The 21,459-nt window shown below is 35.4% G+C and overlaps 1 protein-coding gene across 1 annotated transcript; it reads left to right on the top strand.

The window, feature by feature from the left end:
- Positions 1-7,853: 7,853 nt before the first annotated feature.
- LOC149787566 (dual specificity tyrosine-phosphorylation-regulated kinase 2-like) lies at positions 7,854-12,028 on the top strand. Its single transcript, XM_089973714.1, has one exon. It carries the CDS (start codon positions 8,066-8,068, stop codon positions 9,758-9,760), a length of 1,695 nt encoding a protein of 564 aa, XP_089829840.1. The 5' UTR covers positions 7,854-8,065; the 3' UTR covers positions 9,761-12,028.
- The last annotated feature ends 9,431 nt before the right edge of the window (positions 12,029-21,459 follow it).

Here is a 21,459-nt window from a genome sequence, read left to right as displayed (position 1 = left end):
GCTAGCGAAGATGGATCCACACATTCAGATGCCTTCCAAGACTTTTGTGCAATAATGAACACATATATATATATGCTTAAAAGACAAATTAAGTCTATATATCAAATTTGTTCCTCTGACGATTGGTCTTTTTCAGATTAAGCAATAAATATGCTTATCAACTTTTATCCTATTCTGCTTTTTTCCATATATGTGGAATATAAAAATTAAAAAGAAAACACAACAACATGATCTTCACTAATTTAAAAAATAATCCCTTGAAATGACTTGCGCTCTATTTGATAAATAGAATCTTCAGGAATTTAAGATAAGACCATTTCTTTCTTTTTAATTGCTGAGAGGTAAAACCATCAAGATATTCTTCAGCGATAGAAAGATCTATAATATAAAAAAATAAGCTGCTGTGGTGTACACTTTTGTTTTCTTTAGCATGTTAGAGGAATTGCACGAAAATCACAAAACTCCAGAAATCACTACAAATGTTATCCTCAGTTATATCTCTGCCACCCTAGCTCTGCTCCCATTGGATGGATAAAAATTATAATGCATCTACCAACCGATTCCAACCAGAACACAAGGTTCCAAGTCTATATCTGGAACGAAGTATTCGTTATTGTGCGACATTACAAAGATACACCACAATACAACACTGAAAACTTCGTCGACTTCTAAACGTGACGAAAGCAAACACACTGTCAGTGAATGGCAAAGGGGGCTTTAAACACTGTACTATCAATCCAACAGAAAAGCCGAGTAAAAAAAAAGTATATAGAGAGCAAAAGTCTGTAGTACCATTAGAGAACAAAAGCAACATGTATATTTTGAGCCTCTAGAATGAACCCTCGCTCCTTTATTAAATCGGCATGGAATAGGGTAAGAGTAAAAACATTGTCAACAATAAACGAAGCTGTCTCGTCAAACACTCCACAAATGTGATGAAATGGTCAATATCCTACCAGAAATCTTATGAAATGGTCAAGATTTTGCTAGAAATCTGATGATCTGTTCAAGATCTTACACGAAATTTAACGAAATGATTACGATCCCACCCGAGATATCATGAAATGTGAAGAAATGATCACGAGTTTACCCTAAATGTGATGATCTCGAAATGTGATGAAATGATTACGATCTTACCCGATCTTACTTTTCTTATGATCTTACTTTTCTTCCACATATTGGATACCTCAAATACAAATGTCAGAAAGCATTGAATTCAACACAAGCCCTGTCAGACACATATTACGGAGCAGAAATGCATGTTGTTGTTTTCTTTTGACAGAATTGAACTTGACAATGGTTCATCGTGTACTGATCAGCTTGTTAAACTAACCCGGACAAGTATGATCCGATACAGCTTCAGGGTCTTATACTTATGGGGAGCATTCGGAACTTTGCTTTCAGCAAGCCCGTGTGTTAAGGCTAATGAAACACATCTTTATTTGAGACAAACAAAACTGGATATTCAGCGTGCTACCAAAATATCTCCTAATCCATCTGACCTTGCTTGTGATGTAGACATGAGGCGAAAATACCAAACCTTGTAGGCTCAGAAAACAAATTTCATTCCACAATTTGCCGTACAAGTTCGTTCACATCCAAGGGTTCATCCATTAATTATGTCAACAAAATAGGGGGGAGGGGGTTTGAAGAAGTTTGACAATTGTTGACATGGGGGAGGGGGGAGTTCAAGATAAATTGACTTCAACAATGTTATTTTTTACAATAAATTTAATAAATCAAAAAATAGGAAATTAGTCGGTGCGTTGGTATGGCACACACTCGCTCACCCGTCAACAGCCCACCAGTTTAATTCTAAACCGGTTGAGCTCTTGCCAAGGAAGTCATAGTCTTGCATCATCATATTTTGTTTTAATTCAATGTAGATTGTAGACTGTAGACAGATTTTTAAGGGAAGCTGTTACTAAATTCAAAGACTGCACTGAGCCATAGACATCTAAATAGTATAGCTATCCATGGACTTCTATTAAATAGCATCTATGTTATATGTATAGATGCTATATATATTGAAGTCCATGAGCTATCCCTCCAAGGATGGATAACTGAGCCTAGGAAACTTGAGAGCTTGACTATTAAACAGTCATCTTTAACATAATACATAAAATAAATTATGTAGCCTACACAAGCCTACAACTTCTTCAACCAGATGCAGTAACCTTAATGCCTTACAAATATTGTACACTTTGATAACAGACTCTTGTTCATTTCAGGCAAATTTTCATGGAGAGATGTTAAGCGCAGAATGGTTAGATGAAGATGATGTTGACTTGTCGGGTGTATCGGTTCCACAAGAAATTAATGAATCAGCCACTATGTCCATTATAACAATTGAGGAACATTTGGCTTCCCCATGGGAAGATGATAGAAGCTAGAATATAAACTCTTGATTTTTTCATGAATTCAAAGTGTTGTAATCAATTTGAAATCTGTTAAACAAGTAAAAAAAAATGTATTAAAATTTATTTGTAGACCTTTTAATTTCCATAAATCTATTTTTAGCATAAAAGCCAGTCGTATAAAATATTGTTAGTTTGTAGGCGGGGTGGGTGGGTCAAATTTTATTAAGGGGCTCACTGAAAGTTTGACAGTTGTTGACAAGGGGGGGAGGGGGGTAAAAAATTGCCTAAAAATTGTTGACATAATTAATGGACGTCCCCCAATCTGATTAGAAACAGATCTCCACTATCGTTCACATAGGACAGCGGAGATCTGATTTTAATCAGATAGATCCACACCAAGAAACAACACGCGTCAGTGCTGGAAATAGTGCAAAATTCTTTGTTCTCAAATGACCACATTGTTTATCAAACACCCCATAATAATATTTATATTTGCTAGTTCCAGAAGTGGCTAACATATCCTGTCGGTATTAGTTTCTTGTTGAGTAAACTGAAGAAAACAAAATAGAGCCTTCTATTCTGGGAATATAAATCAGTGAATACACGGTGCAACATTCCATGGCACCATCTCGAGTCAATTACCTAATCAAGCCATCTTTTTTACTACAGAGATTACTGCCATACAAAACTTTCTGAACCACATTTAAACTTCTGATAACCAGTTAATATCCCAGATCTTGCAGAAACACATGATTTACTCATAAAATCTGGAAATATACTCATGAAGGTATCCAAGAACAAAACATTGATAACTGAATCGCTTTTATTCTTTAACGCTTGTGGTATATGGCTTATTTAAACTATGAGACATGGATTAACCAATTTGGTTACAAGGTCCAATTGTCGTGAACATGGCCCTGTAGCTCTGAGGTAAATAATCTTGTCGGTTCAGTGGTTAGCGTGTCGATCTCACGATCACTGGTTCCTAGCTTGAATCCTGACACTGACAATGCCAGCTCAGATCAACTGTTTTAGTGTATTTATGTGCAATGCCCTTTCCTCCCAGTGGCTATGCGCAAAATAGCCTTTTATATCTTAATACGCCATTAAAAACAAATTAATAATACGTCTTTAAACATAAATCAAGCTTCCCATAAAGTTCAATGCTTCGGGTGGATGAAATACACGATAGGGGTCCCAGGTGGCGCTCGCCTTTACCGACCACTGACATCTCAACTCGTCGTTTTGGTAGTGTGTAGGGCTCTGCCAATGTGGTTTTTATTAGAACGCTTGCTAGCAGCTTCACTAGGGTGTGATTCTTTTCAGGATTCTCGGGTTCTTCCTTCACCATTTATACAGGCCGATATGTATAACCTATCTTGCACTGGGAAATGGCCTTAAACCCAGACAGCAACGATCAAATCTACGATAAAACGTCTCTGATCATGTAATACATGTGGGGACGTCCATTAATTATGTCAACAATTTTTAGGCAATGTTTTACCCCCCTCCCCCCTTGTCAACAACTGTCAAACTTTCAGTGACCCCCCTAATAAAATGTTACCCCCTCCCCAAACTAACAATATTTTATACGGCTGGCTTTTATGCTAAAAATAGAATTATGGAAATTAAAAGGTCTACAAATAAATTTGATTACATTTTTTTTACTTGTTTAACAGATTTCAAATTGACTATAACACTTTGAATTCATGAAAAATCGAGAGTTTATATTCTAGCTTCCTTGACTTCCTTGGCAAAAGCTCAACCGGTTTAGGATTAAACTGGTGGGCTGTTGACGTGCGAGCGAGTGTGTGTCATACCAACGCGCCGACTAATTTCCTATTTTTTGATTTATTAAATTTATTGTAAAAAATAACATTGTTGACGTCAATTTATCTTGAACTTCCCCCTCCCCCATGTCAACAATTGTCAAACTTCTTCAAACCCCCCCCCCATTTTGTTGACATAATTAATGGACGACCCCTGTACTGTTTAACCAGACAAAATTTTAGAGTTACTTCCCTTACAATATTGCTGGACTCTTTTTCCCAACTCTAGGTCTCAATTTTGTTTTCTCTTTTTCTTCATCATCTCACTAGACTTTTATCATTAATGCATGCGTAGAGGTGCACATAATATTATTCAATTAATGTTATTTAATTAATATTATGTAATTAATATTATGCAATTAATGTTTCTAAAGTTTTCGTTTAGTTCAGCAATGTTTGCCTTTAACTTGCTTTTCATCGTTTTCTTGGGGGAAAAATAATTGAATAAAAACACAGACACCAGTTTACAAGTTCGTAGAAAATAATTATCTCATTACTTGAGTTGATCATCATAAATTATTAGATTTATTTTAACTACAGAAATTGGATGCAAATTACTTTGCTCAGAAAATACCGCAGTGTCGCATATACATGCATATACGTTTAAAGAAAAGTTTAATATAACTTTCATACAGTTCACTTAGATTAATTAAACATTTTACTGCCCTTGTTCTCAAGACAAAAGAGCATCAATACGGGTAAATTTACTGTGCTCAACATTAATTCGGCCATGAAGATGAAGAAAAAAATATGTGTATTGGCACACCAAAATTCGTTGCTTAATTTGCCTGTTAATAAAGAAAGAAATAATGGACAAGTGGCATAGGCGAAAATATCTAGCAATAAAATCATCTTAACAAGCCGTTAAAAGGCCCCCCTCCCCCCCCCAAAAAAAAAAAATCAACTGTTATTCAATGTTATAAGTCACTAAAGAAACGTTGAACGACACTTGTTTGCAGCTACTTCGAATAGGAAGCCATGTGTTACTTATCCTTTTGTTTACTTTATGCTGAAAGTAATTAGGAATATCTATCTCCAAATGTATATCTCCAAATGTATAACGAAATTTGCTTCATGTACTATAATTAAAGAAGACATAGCTCGACCAGTGCGTGCCACTAATTAATTATATGTACCATTGAGGGATCTTAAATTGATGAGTCAGTCAGGCGTATCAGAAGTTCAAACTCAGTTCATTTCAAATCTGCTAGCGCCTGACACCTGACAAGAATTAACTAAAAAAAGTACATAAAACAGACACCTGTGTGTAATCAGATACGCAAAAATATACATAGATAGATCGATCGATCGATAGATAGATAAATAGATAGATAGACAGATAGACAAATAGACAGACATACAGATGGTTTTATTGGATTCAATAAACTCACTTGTATTTATGACTTTATTATACCCTTTTTCTTATAAAAAATTGTGTCAGGTATCATCGTAAATGAAAATTGTCAAATGTTAAATACATGTTAACACAACATTTTAATAGTTGGAACACGTCAGTCATCAAAAGTTAAATATGACAAAAGAAAGCTCGTGCGAAAAGAGGGAAAAAAGAAACTTTATTAAATAATATTGCATCTCTCTCTCCCTCTCCCTCTCTCTCTCTCTCTCTCTCTCTCTCTAGACAGCTTACATGCTGCTTCAGCAGATATTTCCGTAAGTACTCTAACGACTGATTGATACCAAAATTTAAAAAATCAACGGAAAACCAACTAAGTATGATAATGGTATACAAGTGACCACACGTGAGGCGAGTTTCGTTATTATTCTTGAGAGATAAACTGTTTCAAGGTATTGCATTGCAACCTCTTAAGTGTGATCCTCGTTTATTTTTATATAAGCCACGGAAGTAGACTTTCGAACCATAACATAGCTTGAAGTACCTTTATGTGAATCGATATCTGAGACCAGTCATGCATGCGAATTCCAATGTTGATATGCAGTGATGCATATATGTTTCTAATATCTTCCCTATTGTGACTGCATGTAGTATTTTTCTTGGCTCACATTAATTGTTATGCATATGACAGCTTTTCATTGTTGTCACTGAACTTTTATTCTATAAAATATTGCCAGTTGCTTGTACTATTCCATTTTGTAAACGTTGTTAGAATTTATAGGGAGAATGTGAAGGAAACTGAATAAACTTTAATTTTCTATATAAAAATGTACACGTAAATGTTATATATAAAAAACAGAGCATAAAGTAATACAAAATGTAGAGTTATTAATCAATAAATCTATCAAAATGAATTGTTTTGTCAGTCATTTATTGAGCCAAGCAACCGATCAGTCAATATTTTATCAAATGTCCAAGCTGTCCATGCGATGGAAAGGTAATCAAACATTGTTATTTAACATTATTATTAAATAGTATTATTATTAAACAGTATTATCAAACATTAGAATTAAACCAGCAATGCGGTTAAATATGCTAACATTTGGACGAATCTTGTCGCCAATAGGAAAGTGAATTCGAAAATTAAATCATGCCAATACATGCTCAGTGAAAATGATGAAGATCTGACACGTTTACTATTAAAGAAATCCTTAATCAGCTTGAGTATATCTTCCCTCCTTCGCAAATCTATTATTTAAATATTTCAAACCAAACAGAGATTTGTTTTCCATATAAGTAATAGTTAATACTGTGTTTAATTAATCTGCCATATCAATGCTACTCAATTTGTTCTAAACCAAAAAGTAATTATCTACCTACCTACCTACCTACCTATATATATCTATCTATTATTTTTGTTGTTGTTCTTCTTCTTCTTCTTCTTCTTATTATTATTATTATTATTATTATTATTATTATTCGGCTCAGTGTATTAATCAGTGTAAATCATATTTACATACGTGAAACTGTGTGAAAGAAATTGCCCATAACATTACAAAATTGTGTGAACTTATTTATAAAAGGAAAACAACACATTCATGACATGTAATTAGAAATCCATGTTTAGCATTATTTATATGAGTCTGAGGTAAGATTAGAACTTACATCGTTTCCACACTCTCCACATCCTGTACAAAATAGCATGTGTGTCCACAACAAGTTGTCCAGGTGATGGTGGGTGGGTGTAAGTTATAATTCAGGGAGGGAACAAACTCAAGGAATATATATATATATATATATATATATATATATATATATATATATATATATATATATATATATATATATATAGATTATAAATTGCATAAAAGATTTATTTTTTAATCTTGGGTGGTGGTGGTGGCATGCTCCAGCCCCAGTGCAGATGCCCGTGTGAACTAGTCTATGACAGGCCCATAAGGACAACTAAATCTAATTGATTAGACTTTAATGAAGAAATACGTCTGCATAGTGACATCCATTTAAACCATGAAATTGGACCTGTGAAATCCAGTATTATTGATCAAAGTTCAACATAGTCAATCTGGACATACGAACAGAAAGATACGATATTTTGTTCTATTTTATTATTATTATTATTATTATTGTTATTATCTTGACAAGCTTATTTAGATGACCTTTTAGTGAATTAACTCGTTGTATTGTGCTATCGGATTATCTATTCATGGGTGCTTGCCCACCTTTTTGTTGATGACACGTGACCACAGTTTCCATGACGTCATGCGCCATGACGTTCTGACCAACCAAAGGTCTCGCTTGGCAACCATACTCCATTCTAGTCTTCGAAAAATAGCAACAGACACGTTTCGTGAAAAAAAGCTAAAAAATGGCGTGAAAATACGCCAGGATTTTTTGTGAATTTAGTATTTATATTCTTTAATTATACATTTACATGCCTGAATGAATGGGTTTGCTGTTTTTCGACTGGACAGGCATTATTTCGGTGTGTTTAAAAGAAGAAAATGTCGACCCGGGTGAAACCATTACCTGTGCAAGTGCAACGGACTCGCTCTTTGCTAACAACTGGTGACATGTATACACATAATACGATTGATGGAACACATCATTTGCCACCCTTGACAAGTCAGACTGTCGGGGGAGCCCACAGCGCTCATGTAAGTACAACTCAGGGAGTGAAAGTGCAGCAGCTTTATGAGCCGCCAGATAAACACCACCATGACAAGCGCGAGCACGGGCAACATGGCGGATCTGATGATCAATCAGCCGTCATTGCTGTACGACCCAGCTCCAGTGCCGGGAGCGTGGGTTCTAAAGGGGGATCCGCATCCCGTAGAAATAATGCTATGAGCCCAGAAACGGCAATGAAGCAATACATGCATAAACTAACCTCATTTGAGCATCATGAAATTTTTAATTTTCCTCAAATCTTTTTCGTGGGCCAAAATGCGAAAAAAAGGCAGGGTGTTGTTGGAGGTGCCAACAATAATGGTTATGATGATGAACAAGGATCTTATGCCCATGTACCCCATGACCATATTGCCTACAGATATGAAGTTCTTAAAGTAATTGGTAAAGGCAGCTTTGGTCAGGTTGTGAAAACATACGATCATAAATCTCAACAGCATGTAGCGCTTAAAATGGTGAGGAATGAGAAAAGATTCCATAGACAGGCACAGGAAGAAATAAGAATTTTAGAACATTTAAAGAAGCAAGATAAAGACAATTCCATGAACATAGTTCATATGCTGGAGCATTTTACTTTCCGCAATCACATCTGTATAACGTTTGAACTGCTCAGTATGAACTTGTATGAACTTATTAAGAAAAACAAATTCCAGGGCTTTAGTCTACAATTAGTGAGAAAGTTTGCACATTCTATATTGCAATGTTTGGATGCTCTGTATAAGAACAGAATAATTCATTGTGATCTCAAACCAGAAAACATTCTTCTAAAGCAACAGGGGCGTAGTGGAATAAAGGTTATAGACTTTGGCTCCAGTTGCTATGAACATCAGAGGATATACACCTACATTCAGTCGAGATTCTACAGAGCCCCAGAGGTAATTTTAGGGGCTAAATATGGCATGCCAATAGATATGTGGAGTTTGGGCTGCATCTTGGCTGAGCTGCTAACAGGGTATCCTCTCTTTCCTGGGGAAGATGAAGGGGACCAGCTTGCAACTATTATAGAGCTGCAAAATATGCCTGCCCAGAAATTACTAGACCAGTCCAAAAGAGCCAGAAATTTCATCAGTTCCAAAGGTTACCCTCGTTACTGCACTGTAACCACCCTACCAGATGGCAGCACTGTTTTAAATGGAGGAAGGTCTCGAAGAGGAAAGGCTAGGGGTCCTCCTGGAAGCAAGGATATGGTGACTGCTCTGAAAGGTTGTGATGATCCTCTTTTCTTGGATTTCATGCGTAGGTGTTTGGAATGGGACCCCTCTGTCCGCATGACACCTGGTCAAGCACTTCGCCACCCATGGTTACGAAGACGCCTGCCTAAGCCACCAGCAGCTAATGAGCCAAACAGGCAAGATTCAGCATCTCGTAGGAAGTCCACTGCCAACACTAGCACTATGATAAAGCTGCAGAGTGGTTCTTCTAGTGGTAAGACACGACAACAGCTGATCCAAGATGATGTAACTGCACTAAATACACGGACAAAATTGCCTCAAATAGGATCAACATTATAGATGTATAGGATTACTCTATAAACTTTCATATTAATTAGATGCAAGGGAATTACGATGATGATTTTACAAATACTTTATGTACCACAAAAGTAAAAAGCCGTCCACATCGCTTTTTATCAGTACTTAGAGATATGGTAACATGATGCGAGTCTTATAGCTGAATGCAGCCAAAAATTAATAGGTTTATGTGTTATTCTTATTTAACTGATGAGTATTCAACAGTTGATGGATTTACATTTTGTGTTGAGCATGTTTAAACTGAACTAAATTGTCGAGAAGTAGAGTAGTTGTGTCCCTTTGAATTATTCAATGTGTGATGTATTATATGTGCAACTTTATTGATTAATGATCAGTATTCTGTGCCAGAGACATGGATTATTTAGACAGTGGAAGTATGAAAATGGTGATTACAGATTTAGTAGTACATTTGATAATTTGGTTTTGAATTAATTTTAATCTTTATTTTCTTTCTACCCTAACAAGCACATGTAGTTCTGTGTATCCAACATTTAGGAATATAAGTAGTGACATACATATGTTGATTGATTCCAGCATATATATTTGTTGGGCTTTTAACAGTTGTTGACCTCAAGTCTAGAGATTTATTTGGGTCCCTACTTTTTTAGGATGCCCATTATTTTGTGTATCTGTGATACTGACCATTTCTGGTGAGCCCAGCCCACCTTGAGAAATTTTTAAGTGTGTTTTACCAATGCTTTATTTTGGTATGATTGTGACGTGCATGCTGTTGGTTCTTGAAATCATTGAAAATGATTTTGTAAATTTTGCAAAGGCCTCATAAATTCAAGCTTTTAAGTTAAGAAATTTTTTAATTCCAAATCTTTTTAAATTTTTATGTTCAGGATAAAAATATTGTAGTAGGATATACTAAGGGATTAAATGTTGTTAAAATCAAATTTAACAAATCAAATATTGATTTTGATTAAAGTTTTCATAATATTATGCGATTGGAAATGTTATGAAAGTAAGACTGATTCTATATTGGCATTTTTTTAATACATTTCCATTCCATTAAACAGTAAGCTCAATTTTAAATCTGTATTTTCAATGTCAAATAACATTTTATTTAGAGTACCTATGTAGTTTAACTTGAGTGTTTCTTGATTGCACTCCCAAAACATGTAATGTATGTTGCAGAATTGTTTATTTTCACAACAAAACCAAAAATTCAATGCTTTGGCATTTTCTGTAGTACAGATTGGATATGAGCCATTTAACCAGATACATTGTAACTTTAGTGCTTATTTATGGACCCATGGTTCTGTTCTTTGAGTTAGTAAAGCAAAACTAGTTTTTCCTTCTAATAGAATGTAATATTGAATCATATGACTTTATCATATTGCATTTAAATCTGGATTGGCCACTGAAGATGAACAAAAAATGTCAAAACTTTTAATAGAAATTTGCTTCAAAACATGTACATTTTCTTTCACCACCATCTTAAAGGGTCCAGTTGTATGAGAATTTTGAAAATAAAGAGTTGTAGGTGTTGAATACAAAAAAATACACTTGCAATTCTCATGTTGTTGAATTTATATGTTGATACCTATTTTTATATTCCTGTTAGAGGTGCCATTTTAAGGACTGGTCTCAGGCCATAATATTGTACACTATTTGTGTATAAATCTTAGTCCACACTAAACCTTTAGTCAAGGAATTCAAGTTTTTGACCATTTTATTGGGCAGTTGATGAACTTAAATGGTAGCTTAATCAAGTATAAATTGTGGGTATCTGGATTTACCATACAAATACAAGAGGCATTCCAAATGAACAGCATACAAATTGTGCAGGTATTAATTGTAGCATACCTGCTGCAAACATCGCAAAAATCATACAAAACTTGTTTCAATTTTTTTCTGATATGCATTTTTTGCACATTGTCTTGTTGAATCACATGGTTTATTTGTAGATATGCAATTTAAGTACTGTACATAACTGTACTGCTCCACCGTTCTCTTAGCAGTAAAGTAACAAAATTTGTACGTTTTAATAAAATTTATATTCTCTTAATAACGGATATGTGTACAGTCCTTTCAAATTCTAAGGTAAATGCCTTATGTTGGTTGAGTTGGTATGCTAGATGTGATGATGGTGGGCTCTGTGCCTGCCCAAGCTCAGCTAAACATTTCTATTTAGTATCAAATGAACACATTTTTTAACAAGTACTGAATTGTTTTACAGACATATTTTTAAAAGATGAGAAGTGTAAAATTTTGAAGAATAAAATAACATAACACTTCACCAAATTATTTAGTCTTTGTTTTGCATTTTACATTGTATTTTTAAGTACACTCTTGGACCTCGATACATCTCACTGCCATTGGAATGATAAGCAGATTGTTATCATGCTTTTATATGCAAAAAAAAATATTTATTACAAATCCGCTCAAGCTGAGTGTTCCTTATTTCATTTGTCTTTTACAGTTATGTTTTGTTATAAATTTTGTATGAGAAATGGGCTGTATAAATACATACCAAAATTCATATCAGGTTTTATGATTTACAAAAATAAGCAAAATCTTAAATTATCTTTCACTGTTCATATTATTTAGTTGAATGGAAAACTTTGATTTTTCCCCCAAATATTTTTACCAGTATTTTTTAAATTATTAACCTGGAAATAATTCTTGTACCAGCATTAGCTTATTCAAATATAAACACGTGAAATGCTTGGATTATCCATCTGTGGTCAGTCACCAACAAAATGCCAAAACTTCCAATCAAGCAGTGCCATTTGATATTATTTTAGGTTGGCTAAAAAGTGGATGTAATTAAATTTCCAGAGATTATACTTGGTGTTTTTTTTTTTTTTTTTGCCTGGCGGTTTCAGTTTATTTTATGCACTAGACCACACAATTGGAATTGGGATCCGTGAAGAATCCTCTAAGAAACAAAGACAAAATTAGTGCTCATTCTAAAGTGTTCACTCCCTTTTTTTTTTTGTTGCCTGTTCCAGAATAGTCCCTTTCCACAATTTTGTTAAGTTTTTTCTACTGTAAAGGGTATACATTGAGAACAAGGGCATAAAGTTATTGCATGGTGGCAGTGTGATGCAAAGAATACTATGACACATGATTGTAGATTATTTTCATTTATTTGACTGAATGCATTGAAACTGAAATCCATTCTGATTGGGGTTTTTGTCTTCATTGTTTTAAAAAAATAAATGTCATTGTTAACAAATTTGCTGTTTATAGCAAGCATTTTGTTGACAATGCCCCTACAAGTCTGCATAATGGTTTTATTTATATAAGTTTATTTCAAGTGTTTTATTTGAATTAAGGCATTATGGTTAATTGTATATACTGTTTATTCCATTCTGGATATTATTACTCCTGCCAGTCAATCAGTGAAGGGGTGTGTGCATCCACACAAGCTATTGGGAAGTCAAAAACAATGATCAGAACTGTTGTACTTGTTTTCTTGAGGTAATTGACTTTCTTTATACACGATTATGTTTCCAAAAAATCTCTTTGTTCCACATTAATTGTTGTATTCATTTAAGAGAATTGTTTCAAAAGCTCAATTTCTCATAGCAAACACAACTGATTTTTCCTTATTTACCGTATCCTATGACCTAATTTGTGAAACAGCTGTAGGCTAGTCCCAGGTAGTATGCAGTGTACAATTTGGACAGATTATAAATAATGGGTCAGTTGAGCATATTCAGGTATTTGAATATGTTTGTAACAAAATAAACACGTTAGTTTTCATATACAGTGATATTTCTTTACGTGATCCCATATTTTTTATTTTCATGGAGGAAATTCAGAATTGCTTCATGTATGACACATCCAAGTTTTTGGACGGAAAATGCAAAAAATGATCAAACTGACGAAGTTTACACTCAAAACTTCTCTCAACAACAGGTTCATAATCTGCGTAGGGTTACATTTTTTAAGTGAACAGAATTTTCCAGATTTTCCTCGCTTGCGGATAATCTCGGCCTTTTAAAAAAGACTTTGTAGAGCTTATGTATCTGATTTTTATTTTTCTGTATGATTGATGGGTCTAATTTTGGCTAGAGAGATTACAGCTTGGGCTTAGATCAGATGGGCATATGTGACAAGACTCCTAACTCCGCTTGGTCATTTGCACTTCCTTCGACTTCAAAATCAAAATGGAACGAACAAGCTGATAGCTTTTTTGTACTTGTTCTATATTTTATAATTCATTTATTGCATGCCGTAAGCTGGTATTGTCTGCTATGGCAAAAATTCATTTTCCCAAGCATTTTAATACTGCTAAAGTTAGTGTATTTTGGACTAGTTCAGTCTTATTATGTGAGTACATGGGAATTGCCCTTTTGGTCAGCGGTTCGACCAACAAGTAGTACACTCTTTCTCCTTTTTGTGTGTGTGTGGATATTACAGGTGGCGGAGACTAGCGGAGCTTGGCACTATTTGTGCTAGGGTTTCAGCCTCCTGCGATCTGGCCGCTCGCTAGTAGTTGATAAATTTATTAGACCGACCTTTGAATGCGGATGGTAAGAAAAATTTCCCTTTTGACACATGGTATTAAATCCTTCAAAACACTCACTTTTTGTATTAATCCCTGTCAGAGCAGAACACTCTACTCCTACATGTAAGACCTTGACGCTGATATTTATGTTTTGGGCGTCAGGGTCTTACGGCCTAAATAACAACGCTGTGTAGTATGTTTGATGTCGACTAACATCGTAACGAAAGTCAAATTCTCAGGAATATCTCACACAACTGGCAACTAAAATAACGGCGCTTTTCTACAGAGTAAAGTCATACTGTTTCAGTCAGACTTTACTTACTGTGATGTCTTTTCTCTAATAAATTCAAATTCTCACAAAAGAAATGGACCTGTTTTCAAGTTTCGTTGGCCTACATTTCAGTTGATTGGAAAACGATGAAAGCTGGGAGTGCCGAAATCGGGTTAAGTTGAAATATTATTCTTTAACGAAACGAATAAAAAATATATTATGCCTATTGGAACTGTAAAGCAACGTTTCGTTTCATTCAAGAAACGTCCGTCACATGAACCTACTTAAAGATACTTCGGCATACATCGACTACCGTCCTATTGCAACAAATTCATACGTATGCCAACGGTACATGAAAATGCGTCCATTTGCTAGTGTCATATTTTCACTCCGCCAGGATAAAGACAGCAGAGTAAGTATATTAATTACGCATAAATTAGTGGAAGAGTTTCGATATAGGCTGCCAAGTGTGTGAGATATTCCTGAAACTTTGACTACTCGTTCCGATGTCAACGACATCGGAACACGCAATACAAGGCCTTTATTTGGATAGTAAGACATAGCACTAACTAAAATGTGCTATGTCTTACATTGTAGGACTACAGAACACCCGTGTATCCATCGGTTATTGACCTGAAGAAACAAAAATTTAAATTGCTTATGCATGCGTGGAAATGAGCGGCCCGATAGTTTGCGTGAGCCGAAGGCTGAAATTTCCGGCACAAATAGTACCAAGCAAGGTTGGCTTCCGCCACCAGTGACGTTCAAAATAAAACAACAATAATAATAATAATAATAAGGCGGTTGGTTGGTTCATGATTTCCATAATTACAACATGTAAGCGTTTCAGCGACAGTACGTGATAGAAGTATACCAATTTTCTCTCCACTGTGAATGTTGCAAATTATGCAAACAACTTCACATTACACATGACTGAAGTAGAACTATACTGGACCAAAAAATGTTATTATTTTATTTTTACTGTATACTGAAAAATTTAAGTTGCAAGGATTTAAAGAATCCCACAGGTGTTAGACGTGAGCTTGATGTTGAAAAAAGCAATAATCTGAAGGAATAAAATCATACCGAGTGACGAAATTGCCTCAAATTACCACATGACCTGTTCTGACATAGGACCCAGTCGGAGGGGGGGTGGTGGTGCTTACCAGTTGTTATATACTTTGGAGAGAGTGACGTATGTAAGGTGAAGTTGTTTGCATTTAAAACATGCACAATGGAGAGAATGTTGGCATACCTCTATGCTACATTAATGTAATGTGGATGATATTTCTTTGGAAATTGTACATGATCTAAGTACACTGCAAACGAAAATGACTGCTCCCTTGTGCTAAAAAAAATCAGCTTGAATTAACCTAAAGTACACTATGCATAGCAGCTTTTAAAATAGGGAAAATTAAATTTTGCCAGACTAGACAATACCGGCTTGTGAAAGTGCAATGAATGAATTACCAAACATATAAAATATAAAAAAAGTTATCGGCTGTTTTTTTTAATACAGTTTACCTCTAAAGTTCAGGAAGGGAAAATGACCAAGAAGAGCTAGCACTTTTTTGAAAGGTGCACATCTGGAGTAAGGCCAAGCTGCATGCTCTATAACCCATATTACACCCATCAATCATACACCAAAATAAAGGGAATTAAAGGTTCTTCAAACTATACCTAAGATATAGTCATTTTTAAATAGCTTGTGTAACCAGTGAGGAAAGTCGGGGAAATTCTTTTTCTTTAAAAATCTAAAATGCAAAAGACGAAACAATAGAGCGCCACCTATCATGCTAAGAAAAAGAGACTCTTTGAGGAGCACCTGTGAGTAATCCTTTTTAATAATTATCATGCATTTATGCCATAGAAGGGCCCCGGCTGGCACAGTGGTCTAATGCGCTCCCCTTTACAGATCACTGATATCCCACCACTGTCCGTGTGTGTTCGAGTCTCAGACTCGGTCACCGTCAGTATGTAGGAAAGCTTGCCAGTAGCTTCCCGTGGGTCGTTCGTTTTTCAAGGGATTTTTCAGGGTTCTTCCTCTACCTCACTAAGATATACATCTTCCACAAAAAAAGCATTTATTAGTGCCAAAATCTCGCTCAAGCTCCCCATTTATACCCCAAACCCCACCCCAACATACACTGGTGACAAGTGAGGCATTTTAACAACGCACCTTGCAATTTGTTAACCAGTGTTACGCCGAAAAATAGGAACACGAAACTTGCCATTTATTTCTGAGATTACACTTGTGGAACAGATCGGGTTCACGGCGGTCAAAGGTTAATAAGTTTGCTAATTAATTCTTCCAATACCAGTATATAGAAGCACGGAAGCAAGAGAATCTACTTTGTCATAATCTTTTCTTTCATTTTACATATAAGTTGAATTTACTCTTATTTTCCAAGATTCGCAATTTCCCCATAATTATGGATGTTTGACACAATGCTAGCACAAGGCATATTGTATAAACGCAAGCTACATAATCTGATGATTTTCGCACATAGCTTCAGTATTATTGTACCATTTTATTAAGAAAATTATACATAATGACATGCAATAGAGAAAAGCAATTGTACATTTCTTAATTTTTGTGTTAGGTTTAGCTCTAAAAGTTTGTAAGTTGCATATGGTTTGCATTCTTTTTTTCGAGCATTGTTTAGTTGTTGTATTTCCAGATTTTGGATTAACTACCTTTCGATCCGTTTCTTAATCTGACAGTTTCCTTTCGAGGCACGCTGCTATGTAGCCTTCCCTTTATGTTAAATGTGGTCATAATATTTCACTTTCTACCCAAACCAGTCCGTGTAATGTCAGTATGCTTGACTGAAAGATCTATATTTTTGATTCGCTGTTTGTTGTATAGACTTGCTATGCATGAAACTGTTTGGGGATGGTAACTGTTTTGGCATATTAATTTTTTAAGGGGAGGGGGTTAATGAGCGCTCTCGCTATCTCTCTCTCTCCACATACACACACAGGTTATAAGATTTTTTTCTTCAAATCTTAAAATTTCATTCTGTGATTCGATCTGACTAAAATGGGCGAGCATTGGACTGTAAAGGTACTGTTCAATTTGACACGTCTGAACTTTCGCACGACCTAATGTGTGTTACACGTTTACAATTGTGCTTCATGTGAATACCTTACTTGTAAATGACAGGTGCTTTTTTACACACCCTTTTGCGTACCTGTATCAAGTAATACGACATTGAGAGCGACAGCAATAAACTCACGCAAACGTGAATCAAAGTATTGTATGATTTCAACTATTTTCCAGAATCAGGGACCTGTTCTGTTCTTTTCTCATTACCTCAAGGTGTGTGTACATTGGTAGATATTATCTTTAAAACAATTTTGATGAATTAATTCTTCAACTGTTTGAAATAGGTTATGCCATTTTACGCGTGGCGATACAGACCCCCCAAAAAGCGCTCTCCGTTACGGATCACTGCCATCTCACCTCTGTCTGCGTGGGTTCGAGTCTCGGATTTGGCTGATGTAGATATATGAGAAAGCTTGCCAGTAACTTCTCGTGGGTCGGTGGTTCTTTCCAGGGTTTTCCGGATTCTTCCTCCACCATTAATACTGGCCGCCATGTATAGCCTATCGTGTGCTGAAAAATGGCGTTAAACCATACAACAACAGACCAAAAAACGAATTTTGAAGGGGAGTAATGATCTCTCTCTCTCTCTCTCTCTCTCTCTCTCTCTCTCTCTCTCTCTCTCTCTCAATGCACCATTATAATTGCTTCTTGTTGCTACTACCATAGTTATTAAACTGTGTAGCAGAAAGAAACGAAACACAAAGTTTAGTAAAATCAATAAATAATTTATTTCATAAAGTTACAAAGTGAAAATTTAAGAGACTCTTACAGTACTGTGAATTATATTCCAGATAATCTTAAAAATGTCCTATCGAAAGTCCAAAAATATAGAAGGGTACGAATGTACCAAGAATCTTGAATGTACTGATGTACCACAATGATACAGTCCAGAATGTCTTTGAATGGGTTCTTAGTAATCCCAAAGTAGTGTTTTAGTCCCAAAAATTACATGAGCACTTTGTAATTCCAATGAATAATTTAAATAAATAAATCTTCCTCGTTGAACACAACAGTAAATGATTCCATAGACTGCTCTTTAAAGAGGAACGAATAAATTGTTATCAACCCTATATATACACATCCCAAACTGACCTACAACGAAATAGAAGTTTCTGGAATACTAATGGAAAATTACACTAACTCATAAGCAAGGTTAGAACCTTAAACTCAAATTTGAGTAAACTTATTGCATACTACTTTAAATCATGACAAAACTCGGGTAAGAAAACTCCATCCACAACCCACAACCACGGACACAAATTAATATAGATGTACGTAGCACTCTTGAATACCTACCTTGTAAAAAGCTAGCGCTTTTCTACGCACCCGTTCTAGTGCCTGTATTAATTAATCCGACTGTGAGAGCGACAGCAACAAAAGTCAACACAAACCCCACGTAACGTGAATCAAAGTACTGGAAATACTATAAGATTTCGATCATTTGCCTTATTCTTTACCTTAGGGTATTGTGCATTAATAGATATTATCTTGAATCAAATCATCAGCTCTTTTGAAAGAGGTTATGCCGTTTTACACATAGCAATAAAGACGAACCTATTTATGTTGGACGTTTTACGTCGCACTTATATTTCCTGTAATTCATCAAGCTTCACAATAGCATATCCTGTCACTCACAATTGATCCCCCCCCCCCCCAACAATGCGAATGACATCATCAACGTAGCACGTTGCATTATATTAAAATTTCCCAGCGATTGTTCAGTTTTCATATTGGCATATCTTGTCAATCACCCTTATCAACTGACTGACCTAAACAGTGTACTGCACACCAGGACAGTTTCAAAGAGAGTGAAAGAAACAGTAACTTGACTAATCTCAACTTATTGCAGTCAGGCTGCTTCCAGTGACATACAGCGCAGGCACAGCCAGTGGTTATATTTACTTAGCTTATGTTTACATGACACGTGTTCGACCTTGCTCGTTTTTTGACAACGACCTTCCAAAGCACGCGTTGTGTAGTATTTCATAGTTTATTGTTCGAACCCTGATTTACGCGAACATACGCTTGTCTGGTTTCTACTTTATATAACACGTGACCCTACCGGAATTTTTCAAATGCAAGGATTCACTTTTTGTTTTGAAATCCACCTCTCAAAATATGAAACGTTGAGCGACATCTAGGTGAATTGATATATATTTTGGTCTTTATCAGTAATTATCGGTTACTGTATTTGTATGTGAAAATATGAACGTGTTTTGGGATGAAATACTGCACGAACTTGTGAGTGCAGTATATCCTTCCGACAAAACGAGTTCATATTTTCCCATACAAATGCAGTAACCTTTTCACTATATGCTCACTTTTTTAATTCTACCTAAGGTTTAATTATATAAACAAAATACACTACAAGAAACAACGTAAATGAATGAATGCCGTATTCCAAACTAAGTACACGAGCGCAGATTTGTCATTACACAATGACATCATTATTAATGCGCAAATAACTCCGCCCAGATAAATTTGAACTTAGTCGCGCGCTCGACATAACTTTCGAAAGAAAATGGCGTGTCTAGTTAAAATTGAAATTTGCAGTCATATTGTGAATGAATGCGCATTGCAACAACTTTTCCATTTGATCTGGAATGAATATATTTTGGCATTTTGTTTCGATTCGACGAAAGTTTGTGATTTTGGACTGGATTCATCTGTGCAAATTATACATGAAATGCATCGGATTGAAGTGGCGCGGGAGAAGCATGTTTACGTCTGCAAATGTGTTTCTGTTTCTGTCATTGAATGTTTGAAATCATAACGTGGGAAAAATATGAAGTCTTTCAATTGCAATTATTAAAAAGACGCTATGGAATTTAATGCTTATTTCATTTTGAGTGCAGTAAGGAGGATGCAATTGCACTTATCATCGAAATTACAGCACAATTTCGAAATGTGTAAGCCAGATTGAAAACCTATGACATGGCTCATGTAATTCGGATTTGCAGAATTAAGAAAAAACATTTTGAGGAAATTCAGGATGTAAAACTGTAAGTATATTTTATTTTGCCATTCTTATCACCAGATAAAGAAGAGAGTATATGCCTTGTCACTTGTATGTTATTTGTAAGGACCTAATCTTCCGTATTTTATATAATGTAGCTAGCCTAAATCCGTAACATTGTATCAACGCGAAATGTGCCAAAACAGCTGAGGTTTTTTGCAGTCCACGAAACATTCAGAAACAAATTTAAACAACCACAACGTAAAGAGCCTCTTACGCGAGTGTATATGATTTGTTTACAAATCAAAAGTGCTGGCGTCTGCGTCATTGTTTATTTACAATAGAAAGTAGTTCCTTTATTCACGTGAATGCTATATGGGTATTGTCGCGCGCGTTTAGTATCGGGGAATATTGAACGATTCTGACAATGTATAGTTAACGGGGGGAAAAATGAGCATATAATAATAGATATCAATATACATAGTCCATCAATCTTTATATAACTGACACTTAGCTGGAAAAACAATTGTTAGTATTCAGTCATGTTCGAACGAATCCACAAGGCATGGTACGTTGGAACAACTGGAACAAGCTCGGACCTCTCCACCAATAAAAGAAAGATGCGTAGGAAATAATATAGTATCCGATATTGCACATACATGGATCTTGCTTACCAAATGACGTTATGTGCACAGCACACATCATCTATCATCTCGACAGAGATTTATTTGTTGTTGTTGTTGTGAATTTCATAGTGAGATATTGGAATATATCAGTGGAAGAAAAATAATATATCTACAGTGGCTATATGACTTTTCGAAGTACTTTATTTTCCTACTAAGGATATCTGCCCTTATATCTGCTCTCTCTCTCTCTCTCT

The sequence above is a fragment of the Sinohyriopsis cumingii genome, chromosome 11, assembly GCF_028554795.1.
Source record: "Sinohyriopsis cumingii isolate HCF-2022 chromosome 11, ASM2855479v2, whole genome shotgun sequence".
Lineage (NCBI taxonomy): Eukaryota > Metazoa > Mollusca > Bivalvia > Unionida > Unionidae > Sinohyriopsis > Sinohyriopsis cumingii.
The sequence above is the reverse complement of the archived record's forward strand: the minus strand, read 5'-3'. Positions and strand labels throughout refer to the sequence as shown.